At 39.1% G+C, this 24,823-nt stretch overlaps 2 protein-coding genes and 1 pseudogene across 5 annotated transcripts in view; 1 reads left to right on the top strand and 2 right to left on the bottom strand.

The window, feature by feature from the left end:
• sos1 (son of sevenless homolog 1 (Drosophila)) overlaps positions 1 to 2,826 on the bottom strand; it is a 57,953-nt gene extending 55,127 nt beyond the window's left edge. For both annotated transcript variants that reach the window (XM_036587090.1, XM_036587091.1), the window contains exon 1: positions 2,740 to 2,826. In XM_036587090.1, coding sequence (XP_036442983.1) covers positions 2,740 to 2,826 — 87 coding nt within the window. The remainder of the gene's footprint in view (positions 1 to 2,739) is intronic.
• A 133-nt stretch (positions 2,827 to 2,959) lies between these two features.
• Positions 2,960 to 15,740, top strand: rfc4 (replication factor C (activator 1) 4). Of its 3 annotated transcripts, XM_036587092.1 has the most exons (12): positions 2,960 to 3,185; positions 5,861 to 6,046; positions 6,339 to 6,476; positions 8,747 to 8,825; positions 9,837 to 9,916; positions 10,103 to 10,222; positions 10,326 to 10,469; positions 10,558 to 10,678; positions 13,181 to 13,306; positions 13,414 to 13,494; positions 13,957 to 14,070; positions 15,554 to 15,740. In XM_036587092.1, exons 3-12 carry the CDS (start codon positions 6,364 to 6,366, stop codon positions 15,647 to 15,649), a joined length of 1,074 nt encoding a protein of 357 aa, XP_036442985.1. In that variant the 5' UTR covers positions 2,960 to 3,185; positions 5,861 to 6,046; positions 6,339 to 6,363; the 3' UTR covers positions 15,650 to 15,740. The 3 variants fall into 3 exon arrangements, with proteins under 3 accessions (XP_036442985.1, XP_036442986.1, XP_036442988.1); XM_036587093.1 differs by lacking the exon at positions 5,861 to 6,046; XM_036587095.1 differs by lacking the exons at positions 2,960 to 3,185; positions 5,861 to 6,046 and adding an exon at positions 6,053 to 6,193.
• Positions 15,741 to 18,154: 2,414 nt separating this feature from the next.
• Positions 18,155 to 23,418, bottom strand: LOC118818662 (annotated as a pseudogene).
• Between the last annotated feature and the right edge of the window lie 1,405 nt (positions 23,419 to 24,823).

Raw genomic sequence — 24,823 nt, 5'->3', positions numbered from 1 at the left:
AATCCATCAGACCATTCAGAGGACATTAATGTGAGATGTGCTCTTTGCATAGACTAATATGAATAGGTATAAGAATAACTCGGATTATTAGAATAATAGAACAAGCCAATCTCATACTGCACAGACAAATATTATGATTATAGTTAGTGAACCATGTCTTACAGTCCCCGGGCTTCAACGCTGTACAAGCTGGCACCAAAATGCTGCACTTGACTCTTAAGTTACAGCCAATTCACAGTTCAATGGCCGTACAATTCAGCCAAACTGTTTACAGTAGCCCAAACTTGTTTGACCATCATTCAAGCTTGGGATTAATCTGTCATTTATTGTGTTACTATAAGGCGCTTCGTCACACCTGAAATGTACACCAACTTCAAGGGAGCCACAAAGTAAATCACCACTATAGTTAGCGAGCAGAGACCAAAGACTGTGCTGCTCGTTTGCTCCCTGGAAGATGCAACACTATCAGACATGCAGCTACTACAAGGTGAGCCATCTCACAATATAAAAAAAGGAGTGCAGCATCAAGCTGATCACGGAATGGAGAGCAGTGTTTGTAAACTCCCTTCTACAGTGAATGTGACATTTACGAAGGCCACCCTGTGTGCAGCTGCAACAACACTGGTGCCAAAAGCACACAGGCTGGACATTTTCCACCCAAAGCCAACCTCATAATCTACGAAATGCTATGCAAGTTGGTGATACATGATATCAGTGACCAAAATTATCACGGGGTTTGACATAACTGCATTATTCAGTATTAAAACACAACGAAAATTAGTTCTGTGCTGACAATAATAACACATGACTTCAGGGGTCTATTAATATTACTGTACATCATGATAATTTAGCGTCAATATCAGCAAATTATCGTGCACATGATTTTTTGTTGCATCACGTTTGTCCAACCATTTCCTTTGTATCTATGGTTTTTAGAAAAGTAGAAAAGAGTGTGCTTAATTACAGGCTAACAAAACAAAACAAAACAAAACATCTGGTTATCTGAGGTATATTTTCTAGCGACATTCTAGTAAAGAATGCTGGGTGAAAATGAAACAAACAAACTCCAGAACATGAAATTTACAAAGTAAAATAAACAAGCTTGTCATTAAAAGTCAACCTGCCAGTTTGGCAATATTTGCACTACCAAACCAGAGAACACAGAAAACCATTTGGTGTTTGTGTTACATGTGGTCTGTGCAGAACAAAGCTATCATTATAAATTACTAAGTAATATTAGAAGCTAGCCTAGTTGGTATTTACATGGTAACTATATTATCATCATCAGGAAAAATGTAACTGAATTTAGACCCCAATAAAATGGTTTTTACAATAATTATGCAGATGAAATTAGTCTGGGTATGTTTCCAGCATTGTCCAACTTACCAATAGTATCTAAAAAGCACCAAAACATACTGGAATCAGTTCACATTTTTTCTTGAACCTCTTGTATTTCTTTAGGACACCAATAAGGACCTAACAACTAAAAATACTTTTAAAAAAAAAAAAAATCAACTTTTTCCCACCCAAACTAACAAGCACATATTGCATATTGTGTGCTTTGCAGGGAAGGTGTCGCAGTAAACTATTTAATTACACTGTATTTTTTAAAGACAATAACATACATGGTTATCAATTATTACAATATGAAACAGTATGACTATGAGTGGGTTTTACTCCATGGTGTAATAACACCGGTCACTGTCGGGAGGAGAGTGACTATATAGAACGCAAATTAAGTAAAAGCAAGCAGTTTATGCTGGTCTTCAGCTTGAAGCTGGCCGTTGTGAATTGTCTGGTCCTGCCGTTGCTATGGATTCAAAGTGACAGAAGATGGAGCAGAAAGAGCCTGAGTTTGGCCAAGAAACATTCTGTGAGTGTGACCGTGTCCTCCTCCACAGAGGACCAGAAGCTGCAGTCACACAGAAGATAACACCCCAGTGTCCCACAGTGCAGCTCCCGCTGCCATTTCAGCTCAACTACAAGGAAAAACAAGTGTGCACCCAGCACTAGAGAAGGAGGCAGATATCATGATTTGGGGCCCTTTTCTTACTGATATTCACTGATATTTTCAGCAGCATATTATTTTCTAAACCACTAGGGGTGAACTGATATGGAAATTGTCAGTGCCATCGATATTTTTCATGTACATATCTGCTTATCACAACACACAAACATTTATGAATTGTTCAAATTGGGATAAAACTGACATAATTAGCATTACAAAAAACAGATCACTAATTGTTTTAGTTGTATTGATACGTACCGTGCTGTCTAGTCAAGTATAAGGCATCATTTCAGCAGGGAAATATTTAAAATTCAGTTGCCATAATTACACAACAGCTTGATATTCCACTCATTTCCATATAGCAGCACGGCTATGAAACTGGAGCAGGAGTAGAGGAAAGTTCAGGCATATTTCATATGCTTCCTGCTCACAGATGCCACAACACCTGGAGCTTAACAGTAGCTCCGTGCTCATTAGACACCTGGCGCATGAAGAAAGCCACTAGCTTGCTCAGTTACATGTCACAGACTGATCACTGTAAACTGAAGCAATCCAGAAGAACAAGCAAGAGAGACAAAACACCGAGTCTAATCTAAAGCATGATGTATTCAAAGAAGTTTGTGCTCACATTTCTATAAAGGGAGCAACGCATGTTCAGAAAAAGGGAACTACTATACTATCCCTTTTATACGAGTGTTCATGCCATCTTTCCTTTCGCTCCATAAGCTCACCTTGTTCAGCGACGGTACCAGCAGCCCCCTCCATTTCGGCGCGTTCTCCTCGCTGAAGAAATCGTACTGGAATTGGGCCGCTTGCATGACTTCGGTGGAGCCGCCGCCGGCCCTCGGTCCGTCCTGCTAAAGCCCTCGCCCGGCGAGCCGTGTGTCACACCAAAAAGGCAGAAGCAGGGCCATACACAGGCCCGGGGCCGGGAAGGAGCCTGGGCGAGCGGACCGAGAGGGCAAAGCAGCGTCCTAATGCGACCATCGCATCGCTGGCGGAGGGCTGAGAGGGAACGAACGCTCGCTGAGTGAGGACGTCAAAGCTTCCGCGGAGAGGACACGAGATGTGGGGTCAAAAAAAAACAACACGAAATTCGCTGTATCGGCTCCAAAAAATGTCCACAGACGTGTAGTCCGAAGCTTAAAAATCAACTGCAGCAAAAACAAACAACAAGGTATACAGCTGTCTAAGCCTGCATCGACCCCACGTCCAAAACTCCAAAACGGGATAACGCTAGCTCGGCTAAGCTAACAATAATAATAATAAACGGTTCGGCTCGCTATGCTAAGCTAAGCGGCGATTTGGCTACACGTAATATTGTTTCAAAGTGAAATGCGGCACCACAGTGAAAGTCGGAATGCGCCGTTCCTCTTCTACAGACCGACTGCTACCAGTTTAGGACAAAAGAGGCTCCAGCGCACATTCGTCCATTTTAGCCGGATCTTCTGGAGGGTGGCTAACCATGAATTTAGCCACGGTGCGTTAGCTTAGAAACAGCATTATTATCTCCTGACAGCGTTGGCAGACGCTGGAGAACGCGTTCAAATCCAGGGCACAGGGTGCAGTTACCAAATTTGAGTTTTTTACTGCTTAAAAACGAGCAGGTTGGTTTATTTTGGGCGGTTGTTGTGGCTCGGCTGCAGCTGCGGTGGATCATGCGCAGTGGAGAGCAGAGCGGAGGCAGCGCTGCCCGACACTCACTCCGCTAGGCTGGATGGATAAAAACTGAGCTTTTCTGCGCGCTGGACATCGCTCGTACCGATTAACACAGTGCCGAAAACCGTAAAGGGTTTCAGAACCGCCCCCGAAACCGTGAACGTAGTTCGCTCTCGCTGCTCTCCAGCTAATAAACCCATAGATCGCTACGCCAGAGGTCGCAGGCGCAACCAATTGATAGCCGAAAAGGGAAGATACTACCGAGGGCGATTGCCGAGAAAGAGAGCGAGTCAGCCATCAGTGTGAGGCTAGAGGTTTTTTGTTTGTTTGTTTTGGAGCTGTAAATACACACATAAGCACTTTTCAGTATGCATTTTATACCTATTCTAAGCACACGAGCGTGTGCTGATTTCACCATAACCATAATCAATATTACCGCATAACTATAACACATGAAAGACAACAAAATCTGTGGTGTTGTTTTAAAAGGATGATATATTTGGTAGTGTAAATGCTAAATTATTCATTGTAACATCTATATTATGCTTTACGTCCATGGAAATTACATTTGAATGTATGATGTGGTCCAGTATATATAAGTAAATTTAATGTATATTTACATGTTTACATGAAACAGTGGAACATTCAGTCATACGTTATAGAAAAGTTAGTGTCTGATTGAGAAAGATGATGCACAGGACAGATGATGGCTCTTTGATCACAGATCTTCGTAACAGCGTGAATTGTTTTTGTTTTTTTATTCTTTTCAACTGTTTTCTCAATTCCTTTTAATTTTACAAATCATTTCAGTCTCATATACGTATATTGTCAAAATACAATTTTACAAATTTTTCTAGTAAACCACACATCATCAGTAATGATTCACAAATAATAGTAAGTCATTTTACAATTAGATTTTTGCAAATTAAGATATTTACATATTTTCGTTTTCTATTTAACTTTACAATATATTGTTTAACAACGTGCTTGCATGAAAAAAATAATGTTTAAACCATAGTTTCTGAACTGCCCCCTCATTCCTTGGGATCTGTAGCAGTTCACCAGTGACCAACAGTTTCTTCCTCTAAACACTCAGGCACTGGACATGCTGTTTTCACCAAACAGCTCCATTTAATTATATTTCTCAGTGGTAACCTCCCAAAAGCCTATGATAAAAAATGCTTGTGTTTTTTCTACTTCTACCTCTTTTTACTTCTACTCCTGCTTCTGGTGGCAACATTGACTTAGTATCTTGAGAAAATACTTTTTTTAATATTGACTTGGCATCTTTAAATAATTATTCATTTTTTCATAATATTTTTTCAAAAAATACTTCTCGAAAGACTTGTCTTCCTGAAATACTGAAAAGCAGTGAAGGAGAAAAACATTTTCTCCCATGCCTTTCATTACTATAATACGACGGCGTTTTAGGGCCGCTGTTAATAAAAATAAAAATCGTAGACTTGAAGAAAAAAGTCGTACTATTTCGAGGATAAAGTAGACTAACTGTAACTGCCATAACGCGTTGGGGTCTCGGTTGCTGTACTGGCGCCGGAGCTCCACTCACTCCTGTCTCTGTGGATCATTTTGATTATCGTTCTCACTGTCTGTGAAACGTCATGCCCTCTTTGAACGGCACGGAGATGTAGATACTGACGTGTAGACGGTCAGTGCTTGCGCTTCTCCTTCAACAAAACAGACAGACAGTTTCCTCCGAGTCCGTCTGGCTCTTTATTGTAGATAAACACAGTTTCCGGCTCAGTCGTTTCTTATAGTATAGGTTAACAGGCTGGTGCTGATGTGCAGGAGAGACAGACAGACTGAGTATTTCTTTACGTGTGAAATCGATATGAAAGTATAACTCCACCAACTCACCGCCCCTTATTTAACGCGAGGAGGTGCTGCCTTCACTTTGGCCACAATTTTACGACTTTTACGAAATAGTACGACTTTATTCTCAAAATATAATACCGTACGACTTTATTCTCGAAATATTACTACTTTATTCTCGAAATATCATACTGTACAACTTTTTTCTTGAAATATTACGACTTTATTCTCTTAGTCTACTATTTTTATTAACAGTGGCCCTAAAACGCCGCCGTACTATAACTTTAATTCCTACACATTTCTTTATATGGCCCGGTCTTCCATTTCGAGCTGACCACACTGAGTCCTTCTGTTTCTTTGCAGGCCTCGAAAGTAAATCGCCACAAACATTAAACCGCCAGAAGAAACTATCTGGAATCAAACACGTCCGAAACCCGTCGTCGCCAAAGTGACGTCGCCGTGTTGTCATCACTCGCGCGACTGGCGGGAAACTGGGGCTGTTTCTCTACGTTTCGGAATAAAAACAGCTTATAAAGCTGCAGCTAACGGGTGAGAACGGCTCGGATTTCTGCTTGGGACACTCGCTAAATGTGTTTTAGTTAAAAGTGTGGCTTTTACTGTCAACAGTTTTTACGCAAATATTCGGTTAGACGCTGAACAGTCAGTGATTCGGCCACCTGTGAACCTGAATGTGAGGTTTGTGTTGTTGCTGCTGCGGCTGAACAGCAGAGCTGATTCGAACTGCTAACCGTACAAATCCCCCTATTTTAGAAAGTAGCTAAAAGAAAGTAGCTCACGCGTTCATGTCACTAACGCACTGCATGTTTGTTGTGTTTTTAAGTTGCTCGTCCTGTCGAGAAGGAAGCATGCAGGCGTTTTTGAAAGGGTCTACACAAAGCGTTAAGCCGCAGAGGGATAAGGCTGCAGCCGGCAGCAGTGGAGAGAAGCGACAGAGAGCAGTGCCATGGGTGGAGAAATAGTAAGTAACCGACATGCATGTTTTTGGATAAGTTACCATAGCATAATATAGAAATTCAGAAGTATATAAGAAACACCCATTCCTAATTTCTGTGATGGGATGGACCCCAACAACCTTGAAGAGAAGACCACACAGTAAATTTCAGAAGTCAAATACATGATGGAATTCAATAAGAAAAGGTTTTTTTTCAGGATTATAGGAAAACGAAAAAGGAAACGTAATTGAAAGGATGTTTAAAAATGAAGAAAAATAGTTTTAACACGTTCACACAAACACACATAACCTCACATGCAAAAGCTTAAGTAAGATGTAACTTGGGAACACTGGTGGTTCCAAAACGCACTTCGCCATATTCTTCATAACTTTCATATTTCATAAGCTTCATTTAAAAGGTGGGTGTCATATGAGAGCTGTAACTGTCTTCTTTCCAGTCAAATAGATGGGTAATATAATTTTAAACCGTTATAATAAAAGAAGCTGAACTCACAATTTTTTTTGTCTACTGAAAGTCGACCCATTTTTCCACAAATCTGGGCTGTAAACTATAAACAGATGACGTCTTTTCAATGATATACTCTGTAAAAATAATTTTTATAAAATAATACAAAGAGCGTCCAAGATTTTTGGCTTTCAGCAGTAAATTGTAAGCATATAGCAATATGCGTATGATCGTAAAACACATGTTCTGTTAATTTGAGGGGAGCTTTTACAAAAAATAAATAAATAAATAATTTACATTTATTTCATGTAGTTACTGAATAATTTGCCTTATGATTTGGTCATGTAAATTCAGATGGAAAAAACAAAATATACCCTGGTGAATAACAGGTTAAAGAAAATCAACAGACTAAAACTCTAATCAAAGGGAGAGAGAGTGGTGAGGGTGAGAGCACCTGCAGGTGTCTTCCTCAACTAATGCAGACTCGGTCAAAGCAGTTGTTCATTTATGCAAATTATATGTAAATTAGACAATCTACTTATCCAATTGCTGATTCATCATTACAAATCAAAACTATGATAATGCAGACTTGGATGGGCTCAGAAACAAAACTGAACAGTGTTATTGGTGACATTCAGTCAACAAAGATCGCGTCCCTCATGCCCATCTTAATGACATCAGCGAGAGTCGTTCTTAGTCAGGCTCGAGGCCTTGAAGGTTCCCAAATGGTCACCTTTCACCCAGTTATACAAAGAACAGAATACCCAGTTCCGACTCCTGGACTGACAGCCATCGCCATGTCTGGTAGGATAGGTTTTAGATGGGCATAAACCAGTCCTTATCTCATGTCACAGTGTCCTTTTCAAGGAACATGTCACAGGCCTCACAGAGACACAAAGAACAAAGAACTAATATACCTAGGTGGAAGAAAAGTGTTCTTAAGCTAAATCTTTTATTTAAAAAGCTTCTAATTTGATTACAACATCCCTTCAATGTGTGGCTAGACATTGATAACTTGATAGGATGGAGGTTTCAGCAGCATTAGAAACAATATAAATTAATTCCTCACTTTCTCCCTAGTTAGTTCATACCCCTGGCCATACTAAGCACAGTTCATCACAATTTCATTATTCATTTTAAAAACAAAAGTCTTGTTTCTCTGTCATCAATATACACTACTGTGCAAAACTGTAGGCACGTGAGAAGATTATATTAAAAAAAAAAGCTCATTATCTAGTCAGTAGGGATTTATTTCTCCTGAAACACACATATTACATTAAATGCAAATAATATTAATACAGTAAGTACTGATTTTATGCATGTTATGCATGCAACCTCTCCTCGTGGCAGCCCAGTATTTTTGCATACCTCTAAAACATCAATTCTGACTCAGCAATGTTCTCTACAGTGGCCTGTTTCATATCAAACCACTCTGAGGGACTTTGTTTAATGATTGTCTTGAAGAAGGAATTATGCAGAGAAGTTGAACAATTAATTGAAGTTCCCTTTAATACTGTTATTCCAGACAAGAGCTTATGGGAACCAGACTTGTACACCTTTATGATATTTGCAGTATATTTTAGTACTGAGAACTTACTATTCTGTGTACATTTTAGTGGAGTGTTATGCTGTGGTCTTGTCTGAGATCACTACCCAAGAGTTAGTCCAGTCGTGCATGTGCTGACTCCCACATATTTATGGCATTACTACTTTTGAAACCACGTCTTCAGCTTTGGTCTTCACTTTGAGGTTTTATGACAGATATTTCCTGAAATTGAGTTTTGCATGTCTCTGCAATAACTGACACATCTTTTTTTTTTTCTTTAAACAGCAGACCGAAGTGTGTGGATGAAGTTGCGTTTCAAGAGGAAGTAGTTGCAGTGTTGAAGAAATCACTAGAGGGCGCTGATGTGAGTGTTTTGTAATTTATGGTCTGAATCACTACATGGTATTCTAGTATAATATGTTGTGCAAAAGACAGAGACTACACATGATTTATTTAGTTTCCAATTATAGTGGCCATTAATCACAGGATGATGCCTGGACTCTAGGGTGGTCAATCCATTGTTCTGAGAATACCAGCAGCTTCCTTGTTTGATTTGCAAATCTGATTATTTCTTTATTATTTTGCTACTGATTATTAATGGTAAAAGTTTGCTGAGCTGAAAACCAATGCCATGATTAATTTTACTAAATGCCAGGAGATTTTAGCCCAAAATCCATCTCCCTCTAAAAGAAGCCCAAAGTTTGGTTGTGGGTGGACCTTTCAGCAGTATAATGACCTCCAACCACACATCAAAAAACCACACAGAAATGGTTGCAGAAGCACAAAATCAGTGTTTTGTAGTGGCTCTCTAAGTCTCCAGCTTTTAACTCTGTTAAAAACTTGTGGTGTGTATTGAAGCGGGTAGTCCAGAAACGAAACTCAAGAATATCAAGAACTGGAAATGTGGTCCAGAATTTTTGTTGGTTTTAATTTGTGCTTATTTTTACGATTAGTGTTTAGTGTTTATTTAGTGTCTATTTAAATTCACACTTTTCCTGTTTACTTTCTATTTAATGTTATTGCTACACCATGGGGTCTGAGAGTAACGCAATTTCAATACTCTGTATGTCCTGTACATATTGTAGTATTGACAATAAAGCTGACTTGACTTGACTTGACTTGACTCAACAAGTGTTCTCCACCCTTGTTAAGCATCACAGAAAGTGGCTCAGTGCTGTTATTGCCAGCAGAGACTTTACCACATACTTTTCCAAAAAAATATATTCCAGTATACAAATAAAAATATCCAGCTTATTTGTGTAAGTCTGAAGTATCACTCTTTGCACGTGTTAATGTAGAATATTAATTTTAGCTGTTTTCATGAAAGTTAACTATGTATAAATGTGACTTTCACACTGCCTTTCTTTTTCTGTAGCTTCCTAATCTACTGTTTTATGGACCACCTGGAACAGGAAAGACCTCCACTATTCTTGCTGCAGCAAGAGAACTTTATGGGTAAAAACTCAAACCAATCCTTTTGTTATTTATCAAGCTACAAAGCCTGTGCTTCTGTAGTCTATAGGTGAAGTTCTGCTGAAGACTAGGTAGTAGTTAATGGTTAAAGCTATAAGCTATAGATAAGAGGACATGCATAAATGTAAATGTTGTGTAGATACTGACCATAAACTGCTTTTTCTGCAGCCCGGAGCTCTACCGGCAGAGAGTGTTGGAGCTGAATGCATCTGATGAGAGAGGGATTCAGGTGATCCGGGAAAAGGTGAAGAATTTTGCTCAGTTGACAGTGGCTGGTACACGACCTGAGTAAGTTTTGAATGTCTGAACTGGTCTATTTGATTTAGCATTATTCTTTAATATCGTTTGCATCATGTGTTTTTGGTATAATATTTTGCTGTTATTACTGCAGTGGGAAGGCTTGCCCTCCATTTAAAATCATAATACTGGATGAGGCAGACTCAATGACCAATGCTGCCCAGGCTGCTCTCAGACGCACCATGGAGAAAGAGTCACGCACCACACGCTTCTGCCTTATCTGCAACTACGTCAGCAGGTCAGGAGAGCTTTATACACCTCACTTTGCCTTATCTCTTAGCTTTTTATAAAGACATAATTGATAATGTGGGTTTTTCTTGTTCCAGAATCATTGAGCCTTTGACTTCCCGGTGCTCCAAGTTCCGCTTTAAACCTCTCGCCAATGACATTCAACGGGAGCGACTCATAGAAATCTGTGAGAAAGAGAGCCTCAAATACAGCAAAGAGGTACATGTTGATCTGTGCATTTGCCATGATCAAAAAAAAAAACATACAGGTTGCAGCACTTGGGAGCCCAGTGTGTCACCTCTTCTTTAAATACATCACAGTTATACAGGCTGTGCCAGTAAATCTGAACACAAAACATGGTTAGAACAAAGTAAAATGTATCCAAACCTTTAGTTTGAGAAATACATTATAAAAAATCAAAACTTTTTTTTTATTTTAGAGAACTTATGGGGAAAAATAAGAAAAAAGGGGGTTAAAAAATGAAAAGAAACCAAACTGACCAAAAAGAAGCTCCAGTCCCAGTGCTACACTGTTTGTTACTTAATGTTTGAGATTTTTGTTGTGTATAAAATGGAGAAAAGACAGCTGTATCAGGTAGTGATACGCCATTGAAGTAAAACTATTGGAGTATAAAATCTAAAATCAGTTTAGCGCATTAAAATTGACATTGGTATCAGTCACAGGTTTTTTTTTTTGTAGCCAGGCCCTTTTTTTAAGGATATCCTCTTCTTACTGTGGGTTATTGTCTGCATGCAAATAAGAAACAATCAAAATAGTTCTCTAATAGATATGTCATAGCAATGAGACACCCTGTTTCCAGGAAAGTTGAGACATTTTGTAAAATGCAGTAAAAATAAGAATCTGTGATTTGTTCATTCTCTTGACCCTTTATAACTGACAAAAGTACAAAGAAATGACCATGTTCGACTGTCCAACGTGATTGTATTTGATGCATGCACACCCAAGAAGTTGGCACAGGGCCAAAATAAGAGTGAAAAGTTCATCGAATATTCAGGTTACGCTGTTTTGAGATGTTCCACAATAAGCAGGTGAATTGGTCACAAGCAAGGGTTTTATGATTGGGTATAAAACAAGCATCCCCCAAAAGCAGTCTTTGTAAGCAAAGATGGGTTGTGGCTCACTATTTTGTGCCAAACTTTGTAAGGGGATTGTTAAACTGTTCAAACATAACATTTCTTAACACAAGATTGCAAAGAATTTAGTTCTTTAACCATCTGCCGTATATAATATTTTGAAAAAATCCGTCTGTGTAGGGGAAAAAACAGAAACCACTGTTGAATGTGTGTGACCCTTGAGCCCTTAGATGGCATTGCATGAGAAACAGTCATGCTACTGTGTTTAAATATAGCCACTTGGGCTTGAAAGTGCTCTAGAAAACCATTGACATATAACACAGTCTGCCGCTGCGTCAAGAAATGCAACTTGTAACTCTGTTATGCAAAGAGAAGGCCATACATCAGCTCTGTGCAAAACAGTGCCGAGTTCTCTGGGCCTGAGCTCATCTCAGATGGTATGCTGTGGTCAGAAGAGTCCTCTTTTCAGCTTGTTTTTTGGGAAAAATGGACTTCAAGTCTTCCATGCCAAAGACAAAAGGGACCATTTAGACTTTTATCAGCGATAGGTGCAAAAACCAACAGCTGTCATGGTATGGGGGAGCATCAGTGCCCATGACATGGGTGACTTGCAAATGTGTGAAGGTACCATTGACGCGGAGGCCTATACTGGGACTTTAAAGAGATGTATGCTGCTGTCAAGACACATATCCCAAGATGTCCCTGCTTGTTTCAGCAAGACAATGCTAGGCTGCACATGCTACAACAGCATGGCTTTGTAGACACAAAGTGTGTGTGCTTGACTGCCCTGCCTGCAGTCCAGATCTGTCTTCCATTGAAAATATATGGTGCATCATGAGTAGTTAAAGTCTAGTATTAAGCAAGAGTGGGCAAAAATTCCACTCAGTTCCCAAACAATTAAAAAGTGAAATTAAAAGGAAAGGTGATTCAGCACAGTGGTAAACGTGCCTCTGTCCTAACTTTTTTGAGTGTGTTGCAGGCATCAAATTCTAAATGTAATTTTACAAAATACTATTAAGTTTATCAGTGAAAATCTTTGAAATGTATTTTTATATTTGTCAGGTCACTAAAGGTTCAAGGAAACTAACAAATCACAGAATCATCTTTTTATTCCATTTTACAAAATGTCCCAAGAATGGCATTTGTGTCCAGTATTATGCAAATGTTTGGGCACCTCAAAGATTTGTTGATTTCAAAGTGAAAATAAATTAACATATCCTCTACAGGTAATGCACTTCTGCAAATTTTAATGCACAGTTACTGTTTATTTGCTAAATTTAACATATTGGGGGGGGGGCCAAAATGTGGCCTGTACAAAATGTATGGCACATGTAATTTTTTCCAATATGTTGCATTAGGAAATGAATAGAAATTGTGCAATAAAATTTTAATAAAAATTCTCTGTAGAGAATGTTGGCTTATTTTCACTTAGAAAATCAACAAAATGTGTGAGGAGGGGTGTTCAGACTTCTGCATGTGACTGTTTACCCACGAACCTGCGTCTCAACAGCGTTTGACTCAAACACAAATTTCTGATGTATCTTAAGCAAACCTTATACTGCATGTGAAGGCTATGCTCTTTGATGAAAAACATTTGTACTTAGTTGTTCTGTATATTCTTTTACAGGGGATTGAAGCGCTGGTGAAGGTGTCAGAAGGTGATCTGCGGAAAGCTATAACGCTTCTCCAAAGCGCAGCCAGGCTCAGTGCAGAGAAAGAAATCACAGAAAGCGTCATCATAGAGATCGCAGGGGTGAGCCTTCATGTGATAACATACCAGCTTTGTAATGCTGATTTAGCAGAATCTCAGAATTTAGAATTTCAGACTTGTTTGAAAACGTGAATGCGTTCTGGTTTTAGGTGGTTCCGCCTAAAGTGATCGAAAATCTGCTTCAGACCTGTTACAGAGGCACCTTTGAAAAACTAGAGGTCGCTGTGAAGGTATGTGCTGGAGTACTATGTACTGTTAATTGATATGACTTGTCCTTGTAGCTTTTTTTATGCATGTTAAAGTTCTGATTATGATTGAAACATGGCTACATTCAGACAGCTGGTACACACTGCTTTTTAAATTGCTTGCCAATTAGATTCTCTGATAATTATTCAATTAATTTCTCATTAACAACGTGTGTATGTGTGTGTGTGTGTGTATATATATATATATATATATATATATATATATATATATATATATATATATATATATATATGTATATATGTATATGTGTGTGTGTGTGTGTGTGTGTGTGTGTTTGTTTGTTTGTTTGTTTGTTTGTTTGTTTGTTTAAACATAAACCACATGCTTGTGCAAAATATTACATTGATGACTTTCCACTAAAAAATTGTGCATACATTGTCCAAATTAAGCCCTGGGAAAAAAACTCTGGTTTGTTGTTCTCACAGACGATGATAGATGAAGGCTACGCTGGCACACAGATCCTCAACCAGCTCCATGATATCATCATGGAGGAAAGCTTGAGTGACAAACAGAAGTCTGTTATCACAGAGAAGATGGCAGTAAGTGTTGGGAAATAATGTGACTGTTTGATTTGTGTATTCCATGTGTTAAATGGATTCTGCCTTCTAATATAGTAGGAATCGGTCGATATGAAAATTTGACAAGAAATTACCTCGGTTTTCGGTATCATTGTGATGTGAAAATATATAGACATTCAGATCGTTTCACCACAGTTATTGTATTAAAATACTTTTTTATTCAACCTCTTTGGCACAAAAAATCTACTACCAATTTAAGTAAACAAAATGATCACCAATACTACTGTATACTGTTCAGATTATAACTATATAAATCCTGGTGCATGTTTTGCAGGGAAACAGTAGAATTAAGCCATTCACTTCCTAAATAACCTCCTTTACCTCAAGACTTTTTAAAAAGTAATCAGTTTAGACTCTACTGTACCATGGCGCAGTCTGGAACCTGACTTTGTTCACTGCATTAGACTCCAGGACTTGTCCTTTGCAGGGATTCCTAAGAAACCTCTAAAAGCGTTTTGGCTGTATAGTTGCCCACATTTAAGAGTCCGAATTGCTTCAGTTCATCAAATGATTCATTTTAAGTTCATATTAAAGGCACATGCTACACCCACATTACTGTATAAAGTTAGGAAACCCTTACTGTCAATTCTGTAACTCAACAGTAGTGTGTGTGTGTGTGTGTGTGTGTGTGTGTGTGTATATATATATATATATATATATATATATATATATATATATATATATATATATATATATATATATATATATATATAAAATTATTATTAATTAATTATTTATTTATTTATTTAAGGAGTGTTCTGTTGTGGATTTGTTCTGGTCCTATGTTCAAGATTCTCTCGCTAATATTTTGGGAAAATCTGACCTCAGATCTGTGGACTTTTCTTTGACTTGATGACTCTGCAGTGTTGTTTTCAACTTATTAAGACAGGTTTTCTTGGCTGGCCTTACAGCAGCCAAAAAGACAATATTGATAACATGGTTTGAACCCTCCATTGCTGCGCATCTTGTATAGCTTACTTAATTTGGGGGCATTTCTCCTCTGGGAGGTACAACAGCCAGGATAAATAGGGCCAAAATAAGAACAACTGTATCTTGGTCAAATATTGAGAAAGAACTGTTAAAAAATAATGAGAGCCTAATGACGTCAGTGTGGAAACTCCTTCACTGATCATCACTACTGTCGTCATTAACATTACTATTACTGATATTGAATAGTAACTATTAACTCTATATCTATTGTGAAGTATCATGTGGGCGTATCTTGGGCTTTGTGAATATAGTTCTTGTGATCCATATATTTGCTTGTTAATAAAATTGGTCACAAAAATTAATCAGTTATCAAAACTACTAAAATTAAAGGTGGTGTTATTAGCATCTAATTTTTTACCACAGTCATAAAACAAGTAGCAACCCAGTCAATTATCAGCTAAGGCTAAAGTCCAGATGATTGTAACCGATAAATGTTTTTTATGTTTGTCATCAGGTGGTTGATAAATGCTTAGCAGACGGTGCTGATGAATACTTGCAGCTGTTGGGCCTCTCCTCCGTCATCATGCAGCAGGCCACGCAGAGCAGCTGAGTGCACCATGGACTACAGTAGAGACCCACCATTCATTTAGAATCTTTTGTACTTAAAAAAGATGTAATTAAACTTTCTTACTTTTCTCACATCTTCATTGTCTGTAGTGTTCTCATAGAATATTTGGTAGATGCATTGATTACGTAAAATCAGTAGTGGTATCTAAAAGTACACCTTCAGAGTACAAGTGAAGAGTAGTCACCAAAAAGGGCGCCTCCTGTAAAATCACTGCACAATTGCAGAATTGTGTGTAATAGAAGCCACCACTGATTGTCTGTTTTCATTAGTAACTAAAAGCAGCTGTCTGTCTCCAGTCCATGGGACGTACCTCTAAGTTAAGCATCTCTTTTTTTTATAGCAGGTTGTCAAGCACTGGCTTCTCTCTTCCATGTGTTTTGGGCAGTGTTGTGTGGCTGAGGAGCGCTTAACTTCCCCTCAAGGAGACATGTTCTAACTATCACTAACTGTTTACAGTGCTGTAGAACCTCCGATAGACTTGCTACGGTGTTTAACTAAGACTCAGTTGAGAAACATATTAAGAAATGTGGCTGTTTGTTTTCCCTGCAGTCACCACAAGCAAACCTTAATTCTGACAGCCAGAGACTGAAAATAGCTAACTTGCTGGTGGTGATTATTTTGGAAAGATCAGCAGGACCATTTTTGATCCACAGCAAACTTGGTAGTGTGAGCAAGCTAAAGAGTACTTTAACCATCCATTTAAATGTGCATAAAAGGGCGGTGTAACAGTACAACAAAGTCTTTTTACGGGTCATGCTGTTTGTGTCTTACGCAAATCAGAAATCACGTCACGGAAATCATACTTCCATACAGTGATGTATTTCTGACTGAAACTTTGTATTAAAGACAACTTTCTGAGCATTTGCTTCCATTATATGTGGGGATGGTGGAAGTATAAGGTGAAATGTTTTATTATTTGCAAATCTTATTTTCCCTGCCTACTGGATGATGTAACCAAAGCTTAAATGTTTTCAAGGTTGGAAAAAAAACACTGCATTTGGATCAAAGATTATAGCAGTAAAAAAAAAAAAGCCCATTTTAGTCAGGCTGGCTAAAACGGTCTCAAAAAAACAAAAAGAAATACATTGAGGGCTCACTGGTGTGGATTCCACAGTTTTGTTCCCTCCCTGGTTTCAGATGTAAAGATACTGTGTCAATTATGTAAACCAGTTGGATCGCTGATGAGTCTGAAAAAGTATATATTTTTCTTTATTTTCAAATCAGTAAAATACTTTTCATGGTTTGTGCTATATACCATGTAGTGGATCAGACACAGCAGCGCCACCACCACCACATCAGTGTTACTGCAGTGCTGAGAATGATCCACCACCCAAATAGTACCTGCTCTGTGAGGGTCCATGGGGGTCCTGACCACCGAAGAACAGGGTAAAAGGGGGCTAACAAAGTAAGCAGAGAAACAGATGGACTACAGTCTGTAATTGTTGAACTACAAAGTGCCCCTATGTAGTAAGCGGAGCTGATAAAATGGACAATGAGCGTAGAAACAAGGTGGTCATAATGTTATGCCTGATTGGTGTATACATGATATATTTTCATAAATAATCTTATATTGTATAATATATAAAAAAATTCTATATATTTAGCCTAAGAACATTATTATAATGTTGTAGTCCCACTCCAACTTTGCATTGTAACTTTTATTTAATTTTGTATTAACAAATGATAGTGAGGCTATTTTGTCTTCTCATAAACTTATTATTGATCATCATCTACAGTAAACTGAACACAGACCAAACATACATACATCTTTATTAATAAATTAAACATAGCAGTAATAACATTCTGATCTGCCCTCAGAGGATGTTTGAATTTTGAAACCAATAAACATCAACAAACAAATAATACCCAGTTAAGCCATCATGAAAAAGATCATTTAGATCCTCAACTGACAGTGAAGAGATTTTATTTAGAAAAACACTATTGAATTCTGACTGAAGGTTTTGTTCATCTTCAATGATGATAGAAAAAAAGTTTCGTTTTGAGTTCCCTCAGACAGCGGCACTGTTTTCAAGAGCAACTGCTGGTCTTGAGAACAATTTCCTAGTCCACATTACCCCAAGATCAAGACAAGACCAGGTCCAAATGATGTTGAGACCAAGATATGGTCAAGGACGTTAATTTGCTGTCCCAAGACTACAACTAGAAAACTAGTACAATGGATAACAAACAAATCAAAGCTATCTAGCAGAACTCTTTTCACTTGAAAGAGGTAATACACCCCCAAAAAACTTAAACTAAGCATGCAGACCTGTGTTGTATGCTTTTCAGCCATATTAACATCTGTGGACTAACTACAGGTTTGCTTTTTGTCAGATGACGTTGACGATCACACCATCGTCTACCTTGAGCTCCACCTAACAGGTCTACGTTCCATCCCACATTTAGCTCAAAATTTCACCATGGTCATCCCCAGACTTTCTCTTTATGAGATCATGTCATTAAGTGTTTAAGAAAAGATTGCAGGGACTACAGCAAATCTGTTGTGATCAGCACTCTACTGGAACCAGATCTGAACTCTCTCATGATCACGTCACGTTCCTTCTGGTCCACGTCTCCATGCTGGAAGAACTGGAGATTTAGATCAGTATGGAAACTCGAAAAAAGATATTCAGCAGCTACAGTGTCCAGTCCATTCAGGAATTCTACCAAGGCAGAGACGGTGAAGTCTCGAGCATGCATGTTTTCAGCCTTCCTCCTGGTGTTCTGGAAGATCACAGCCTGGGTGATTGTCAGAGTCTCATAAAGGTCACAGAGCATGTCCAACCTCCACTCCTGTTACAACAGATCAAAATGAAAAACACCTCAGCTTTTGGGCCACACTAAATGCTGCTGGTATTTTTTTAGATTCTGTTAAAATATTCTAAGCTACAAGAATACATTTATGAGCAATATATATATATATATATATATATATATATATATATATATATATACAGGGTGATTCAAAAAGATTTTTATATTTTTATAACCGTGAGGCGTCTAGGAACTAATCACATACCAATTGAAAGAGGGGGTCATAGAGTTTCTGACTGTCACCGGAAGATGTCTCCCTTCAGTCTGTGAGGAGATCGAGACCCCTGAGCAGAAAGCGTTTTGCTTTCTCCACTTCAATAAGAGTGAATCCGTCATAACTGTGCAACGTGATTTTCATTGGCAGTGAACCTCCAACAGCTCAGAGCGTTCATTGTTGGTTCCACAACACTGGATGGTCTCCGAAATAACACTGAAAGAGCCGTGAGTTCAGTGACACCAACATGCTCGATTGAGTATGGGATGATTTTGACTATGGCGTTGATGTTGTCCGTACAGCTGGAGGAGGTTCATACTGAGCACTTTACATAATAAACTTTATGCTCACTTAAACCATTTACAGTTTACTGCTTTGTTCTGTAATGATTCACAAGTGAAATAAATCATTTTGAAATCAGATGAATCTTTTTAAATCACCCTGTATATTACTGCAGGAAGCTTTACACACCTCACGTTCAACATTGATGTGGAACTGCCTGATACCCTCTAGAGTAAGCTCCTCTTTTTTCACAAGGATGGGTACAGAGTCCCGCATGAATTTTTTGGTCACTTCCAAAACCTCAGTAGGCATTGTAGCAGAGAGAAGCACAACCTGAAATGAGAGAGGACCGATAAGTATAGACCACCTTTATTAGACGCAGGCTCCCAGGCCTGATCCTCAGCATTATCTTACCCTTATCTCTCAGTTAACACAGATGCACAAATATAATTAGGTCTGTACCAGCCTTTTTTTTTTACATTTTACTACGAATGATGCAAGGTGGGACAACCCAGCTACACCAAGATATAGTTACATACACCTGTAGGTGACTGTGGCGATCTGTATGGCAAAATGCTGCTTGGGCAGCATAAAGTTGCCCAGCTGAAGTTCAGGCGTGACACAAAACATGCAGTGTCTGTATGGCACTAAAATCCTGTATATCAGATACTTAATAGTTCAGCTCTTGGAATCACTGTCAGCAAGGACTAAAAGAATACTGGTGCATCCAACAGAGTACACTGATGAATTTAAACTTTCAAACTGTCCATGCCAGAAGATCAGGTCTGGTAATTAAGTACACAGAATTGCCCTGATGTTCCAGACAATCTGAGCACTACAAAGAGGATCATGCTCTCTGCATGACCATATGGTCCTCTGAACTAAAACTGACTAAAGAAAATCATCACTTGCACTCACTTGAATGTTGGTGCTTAACTTTTGAAAAATTTCATAGATCTGATCCTTGAATCCTCAGCATTTCATCTGCTTCATCCAAGACAAACATCTTGATCCACTTAGGAGCTGTGCAAAATGCACCTACAAGGCTATGAGTGAGCTGCTCTGCTAGCCTGGTGCTGATTTTCCAAAGTCATCACAACACCAAGATCACCCTAAGGTAACTAATCTTAATGCTACACCGCTTCTGCAATTTGGACCTTGTATTGTAAGACAGCAAAACAATAATACTTATTAAAGTGATACTTACACAGAAACCTCCTGTTTAACATGTCAAACACACGTCCTGGGGTCCCAACCACTATGTGGTAAGCCTCGGCCTGGAGTTTCTGCATCTCATTTCGAACATTTGTGCCTCCGATGTAAGCATGGCAGGAGGCTCCCATGTAGTCGCCAAGTGCCAGGATAACTTTTTGAATCTGATTAAAAACACAAATACGTGTGAGTGTGAACAGCTACATGCTAAAACCCGATCAAAATGATTTACATAGCAGGTTTACGTGTGAATATTGTTTCAAAAACAGGTACAAGACATTTATAACACCATTTCTGGTGCAGAAACTATAACATGGTAAAATGTTGAGTATCAGTATCTTACTGCAGGGTCTCAGGGAGGGCGCACCTGTTGGGCCAGCTCTCTTGTAGGAGCCAGCACCAGAGTCTGGGTTTCTTTCTGCTCTACATCCAACTGCTGCAGGATGGAAATGGCAAATGTAGCAGTCTTTCCAGTGCCTGACTGGGCTTGAGCAATAACATCATAACCTTTTCAGAGTAGAAAAAACAAGACATAAGGTATGGAGGAAAATCAGCTATTATTTAATAAGCGTTTACACACAGTCGAATCACATTATTATGACCACAAGCTGGTGGTGGCAGCATTATGGTCTGGGGAATGTTTTTGTGGCATTCTCTGGGCCCACTCATCCATGTGGAAGGCACTCTCAACCAATTTGGGTACAAATCTGTCCTTGCACATCACGTACACCCATACATGCGGATTGTCTTCCCTGGGGCAGATGGGATCTTCCAGCAAGTCAATGCCACACGGCTAGAAATGTCCAACACTGGTTGGAAGAGCATGACCAAGACTTCCAAGTACTACCCTGGCCCCCTAATTCCCCAGATCTGAACCCAATTGAGCATCTGTGGGACCACCTCGATTGTCATGTTCGCTCTATGGATCCTCCCCCACGCTCCCTCAAGCAGCTGTGGGATGCACTGCAGTCAGTATGGTTTCAGATACTTGTGACAGCCTACCAGGACTTACTGAGTCACTCCCAGCCCGTCTCGCTGCTGTCCGTGCTGCACATAGTGGTCAGTCTGGATATTAGCTGGTGGTCATAATAATGTGACTCGACTGTGTATAAGTCTGATCCCCAAAACAACCACAGCAAATGTACTGAAACTAAAGTAAAAAGTATGAAAACCTGGCAAAAATGGTATGAAAGTCAGTCACCTTTAATGCATGGAATGATTGCCCTCTTCTGAATGGCTGATGGTTTTTCAAAACCATAAGCATAGATGCCTCGAAGGAGCGCCTCTTTTAAGTTCATTTCATCAAAATTGTCTGTAATCTCATTCCAGTTGCTCTGCAGAGAGGACAAAAAGTTAAATTCAATTCATTGTTGGGTTAAAGTCCATGCAACACTACATCACATCACTGACTTATTGACTTACCTCAATGATACCATCAGGCTCCATTCCTTCAGGGCCCCCATGGTCTCTGTCTCTAGAGCTGAGGGCAGTATCAACTAAATATCAGTACACAGTTACACTGACATTGTCCTTCGTCAGCATATGATTACAAATGGCAACAGGGTGTGGCAGCCAGAGCAGACATGGGCTGCGTCACAGACCACACTGGCGACGCTCATGGGGGGCTTGGACCCGGATTTTTCTGTAAAGCTGCTTTGTGACAACACCTGTTGTAAAAAGCGCTATATAAATAAACTTTGCTTGACTTGACATATAAGTATACTATAAGTAGAATTCCCGGCATAAATTAGGGAATCACCACACTTGGAAGACGTTCACCCAACATTTTTACTTTGTAGCAAATAAATCACAGATATAACACAAAACTAGTTCTGTTTAATAGCTGAACATTCTGGCTTTGTAAAACATCCCTCAAACTAATAAAATTATTTTAATTAATGGCACATCTTTTTCCAGACCAAGTAGAAGAAAAAAAAGATGGAATCACTCAATGTTGAGGCAAAATCTAGTGAGTCATCAACCAAAACAGCACAATTGGTACTTTGTTGCTCCTCCTCAGGCTTTTATGATAGCCTGACTTCTTTTTTCAGTAATGAAAAACTGCTACACCAAGCTGGTTCCAACTTTCTCGAATAGTCATTGACAGATCAGCTTTGCAGGATGCAGCCGTTTCATGGCCCAATTTTATAAATTTCCATCACAATTTTCAATCGGATTAAGACTGGACTGTTTGCTGGCCATGTCATTGAGCTGATATGCCTTTCCTGAAGAAAAGTTTTAATGCTTTTTGCTCTGTGAAAAAAGATGCATCATTATCCTGAAAAATCACTTAATCACCAAACCTCCTTCTATCAATGGAAAAGTGTCCAAAATTTCAATGTACACCTGAGCTTTGACTGTCAAGGTAATGATTGACATCCTTTACCTGAGAGGCAATCCCCTCTAATAACTGAGTGGGGAAATTTCTGTCACAAACACTTGCCACGTTTACATGCAGCCTAATAATCCACTAATAATCCGACTAATAGCTCAATCGGAATAGAATACACCCACATAAACACTGCAATCAGAATAGACCAGTCCGATTGAGGCCATTCGGAATACAGTTTATATCTGATTGTATGAGGTGGGTTATCCTCTAAATAATCCGTTAAATAGAAGAATAACCGTGTAAACGCTTGTATCTGATTACATTCCCAATTGGAGAGTTTAGCGAAAGTTTATAACGTTCAGCATGGCGGGAGCAGCAACTGGTCTGCAGAGGAGACGAAGTTTATGCTCTGAACTTTAAAAGACGGCGGTGGGACGGACGTCCAGCTTGTGTGTTTCAGAACATGACGTCTTCCTCTCGGCCTTCTTTAATAAGGACATGTGAAGGACGTTTTCCTGAGTCTGACATCATTTTAAAGCTATTAAAAACACAAGCACTGCTCACTGCTGCTCATCTCACTCTGACTGGACTCACATGATGCTCGCTGTCATGGTAACGTCTACACTAAGTGGTTCTCCACACATGGTTCTCCACAAAAATCTTTGCATGTAAACACAGCCACTGACTCCTGTTTCCGCCCATTTGTTTTTCATTTGTTTTGTTGTGCATTTTCTATTTCCAAGGCATACTGCTTTGAGTTTTCTATCCTGACGCTATGACGTCTTCTTTGGTCTATCTCACTGTTTTCCTCTTAGAACCTTCCCATTTTGTTTAAACTTCCATCCAGTTTTAAACACAGCTGACCGGGAACAACCGATGTCTTTTGCCACACTCCATGTTGGATTTCCTTCTTGAAGAAGTTTAATAATCTTTTCCATTGTTTCTACTGACAAATCTCTTGCTGGAGCCAAGTTTTCTTTCAATTCACCAAGTCCAACAGCTTGTTAAGGTCTGTGAGGACTCCCTTTTAACAGCACACTGAACTGCATTTGTAGACTTTTGCCAGGATTTGTTTTAGAAATACAACATATAAGGTGATTCCATATTGATTGTTGATTTTTATTTTTTTTTCCCTTTATTTAGAGCCAGAATGTTCAGCTATTAAGCAAAGAAGTAAAAAAAGCTGGGTGAACATCCTCTAAGTGTGGTCGTTCCATAATTGTTGCCAGGGATTGTACTATGTTACCGAATGTACTACTAATGGATGTGTTCTGTTCTGACACACTATTTAGAGCGGAAGTGTGAGATTTTGGACACAGCTTTGAGCGCTACCTAAGAATATACAGCCTTGCTCTGTTTTTGTCTCTCTAGGTCAGGGGTTGGCAACATGCAGCTCCTTTACTGCCCTGTTGTGGCTCCATAGCAGAATTAGATTTTTAGGTAAAAATAAAATAATCTCCCTTTGCAGCAAAATGAAGCTCTGCTGATCTAACTCAACAACCGCTAAAGTTAATGCATAACTGCTTATTCACCGACCTTTAACCCTGATTGGCACGCAGACTGCTGGTCACCATAGCAATGCAGACAATAATCTCACTTAGCTAGTAGCTAACGAAAAGGCAAAGAGAAAGATTTAAGACAAACATTGATAATTTGGAGATGAATGGACTTGCTTGCATTTATAATCACTGCAGCTGGTTTCCTGATACGTTTAATCTGCAACGAGAAACTGTGAAACACTAAAAAGTTGTGAAGCTGAAGTCAGCTTCTCGTTCGAATTGTCCCAGTCCACCTTAAACGGTGCTGCAGTAGGCTGGCAAATGAGAAACTGACTTCGGCCTTGTAAAAATTGAATGTTGAGACACATTTTACAAGAAACTATTCTACTTTTGCGGAAAAGTTTCCTGCCCGAGATGCGAGAAAAGCAGCTATAGGTGAACTAAGCTGAAAGCAGAGCAGAGTCAGTCTGCATTTTTGTTTATATTTTCAGTCTATGCTGGAACATTAACACGTTACTTCAATAAAATAGACAAAAAATATTGTAGGTTTTTCTTTGGAAAGGACAAAATGGCTCTTCTTAACATTTATGTTTCCGGCCCCTGCTCTAGCTAAACTAAGTATAAGGCCAGAAAGTACTAAACAACCCCATCTAACAAGTGACAGTCAGCCAGCTGTGGCTTTAATGAAAAATGGTTAGGGAGGCTTCCATCATCCTGGCAGTGCTGGAAATACTGGACTGGGTCTATAAACATCACAAGAAAGTGCACTATTAACTACAGCTATACATTCAGATGCAACTGGT

The sequence above is a fragment of the Colossoma macropomum genome, unplaced genomic scaffold, assembly GCF_904425465.1.
Source record: "Colossoma macropomum unplaced genomic scaffold, Colossoma_macropomum, whole genome shotgun sequence".
Lineage (NCBI taxonomy): Eukaryota > Metazoa > Chordata > Actinopteri > Characiformes > Serrasalmidae > Colossoma > Colossoma macropomum.
Note: the sequence above shows the minus strand (reverse complement) of the source record. Positions and strands in the feature narration are given on the sequence as shown.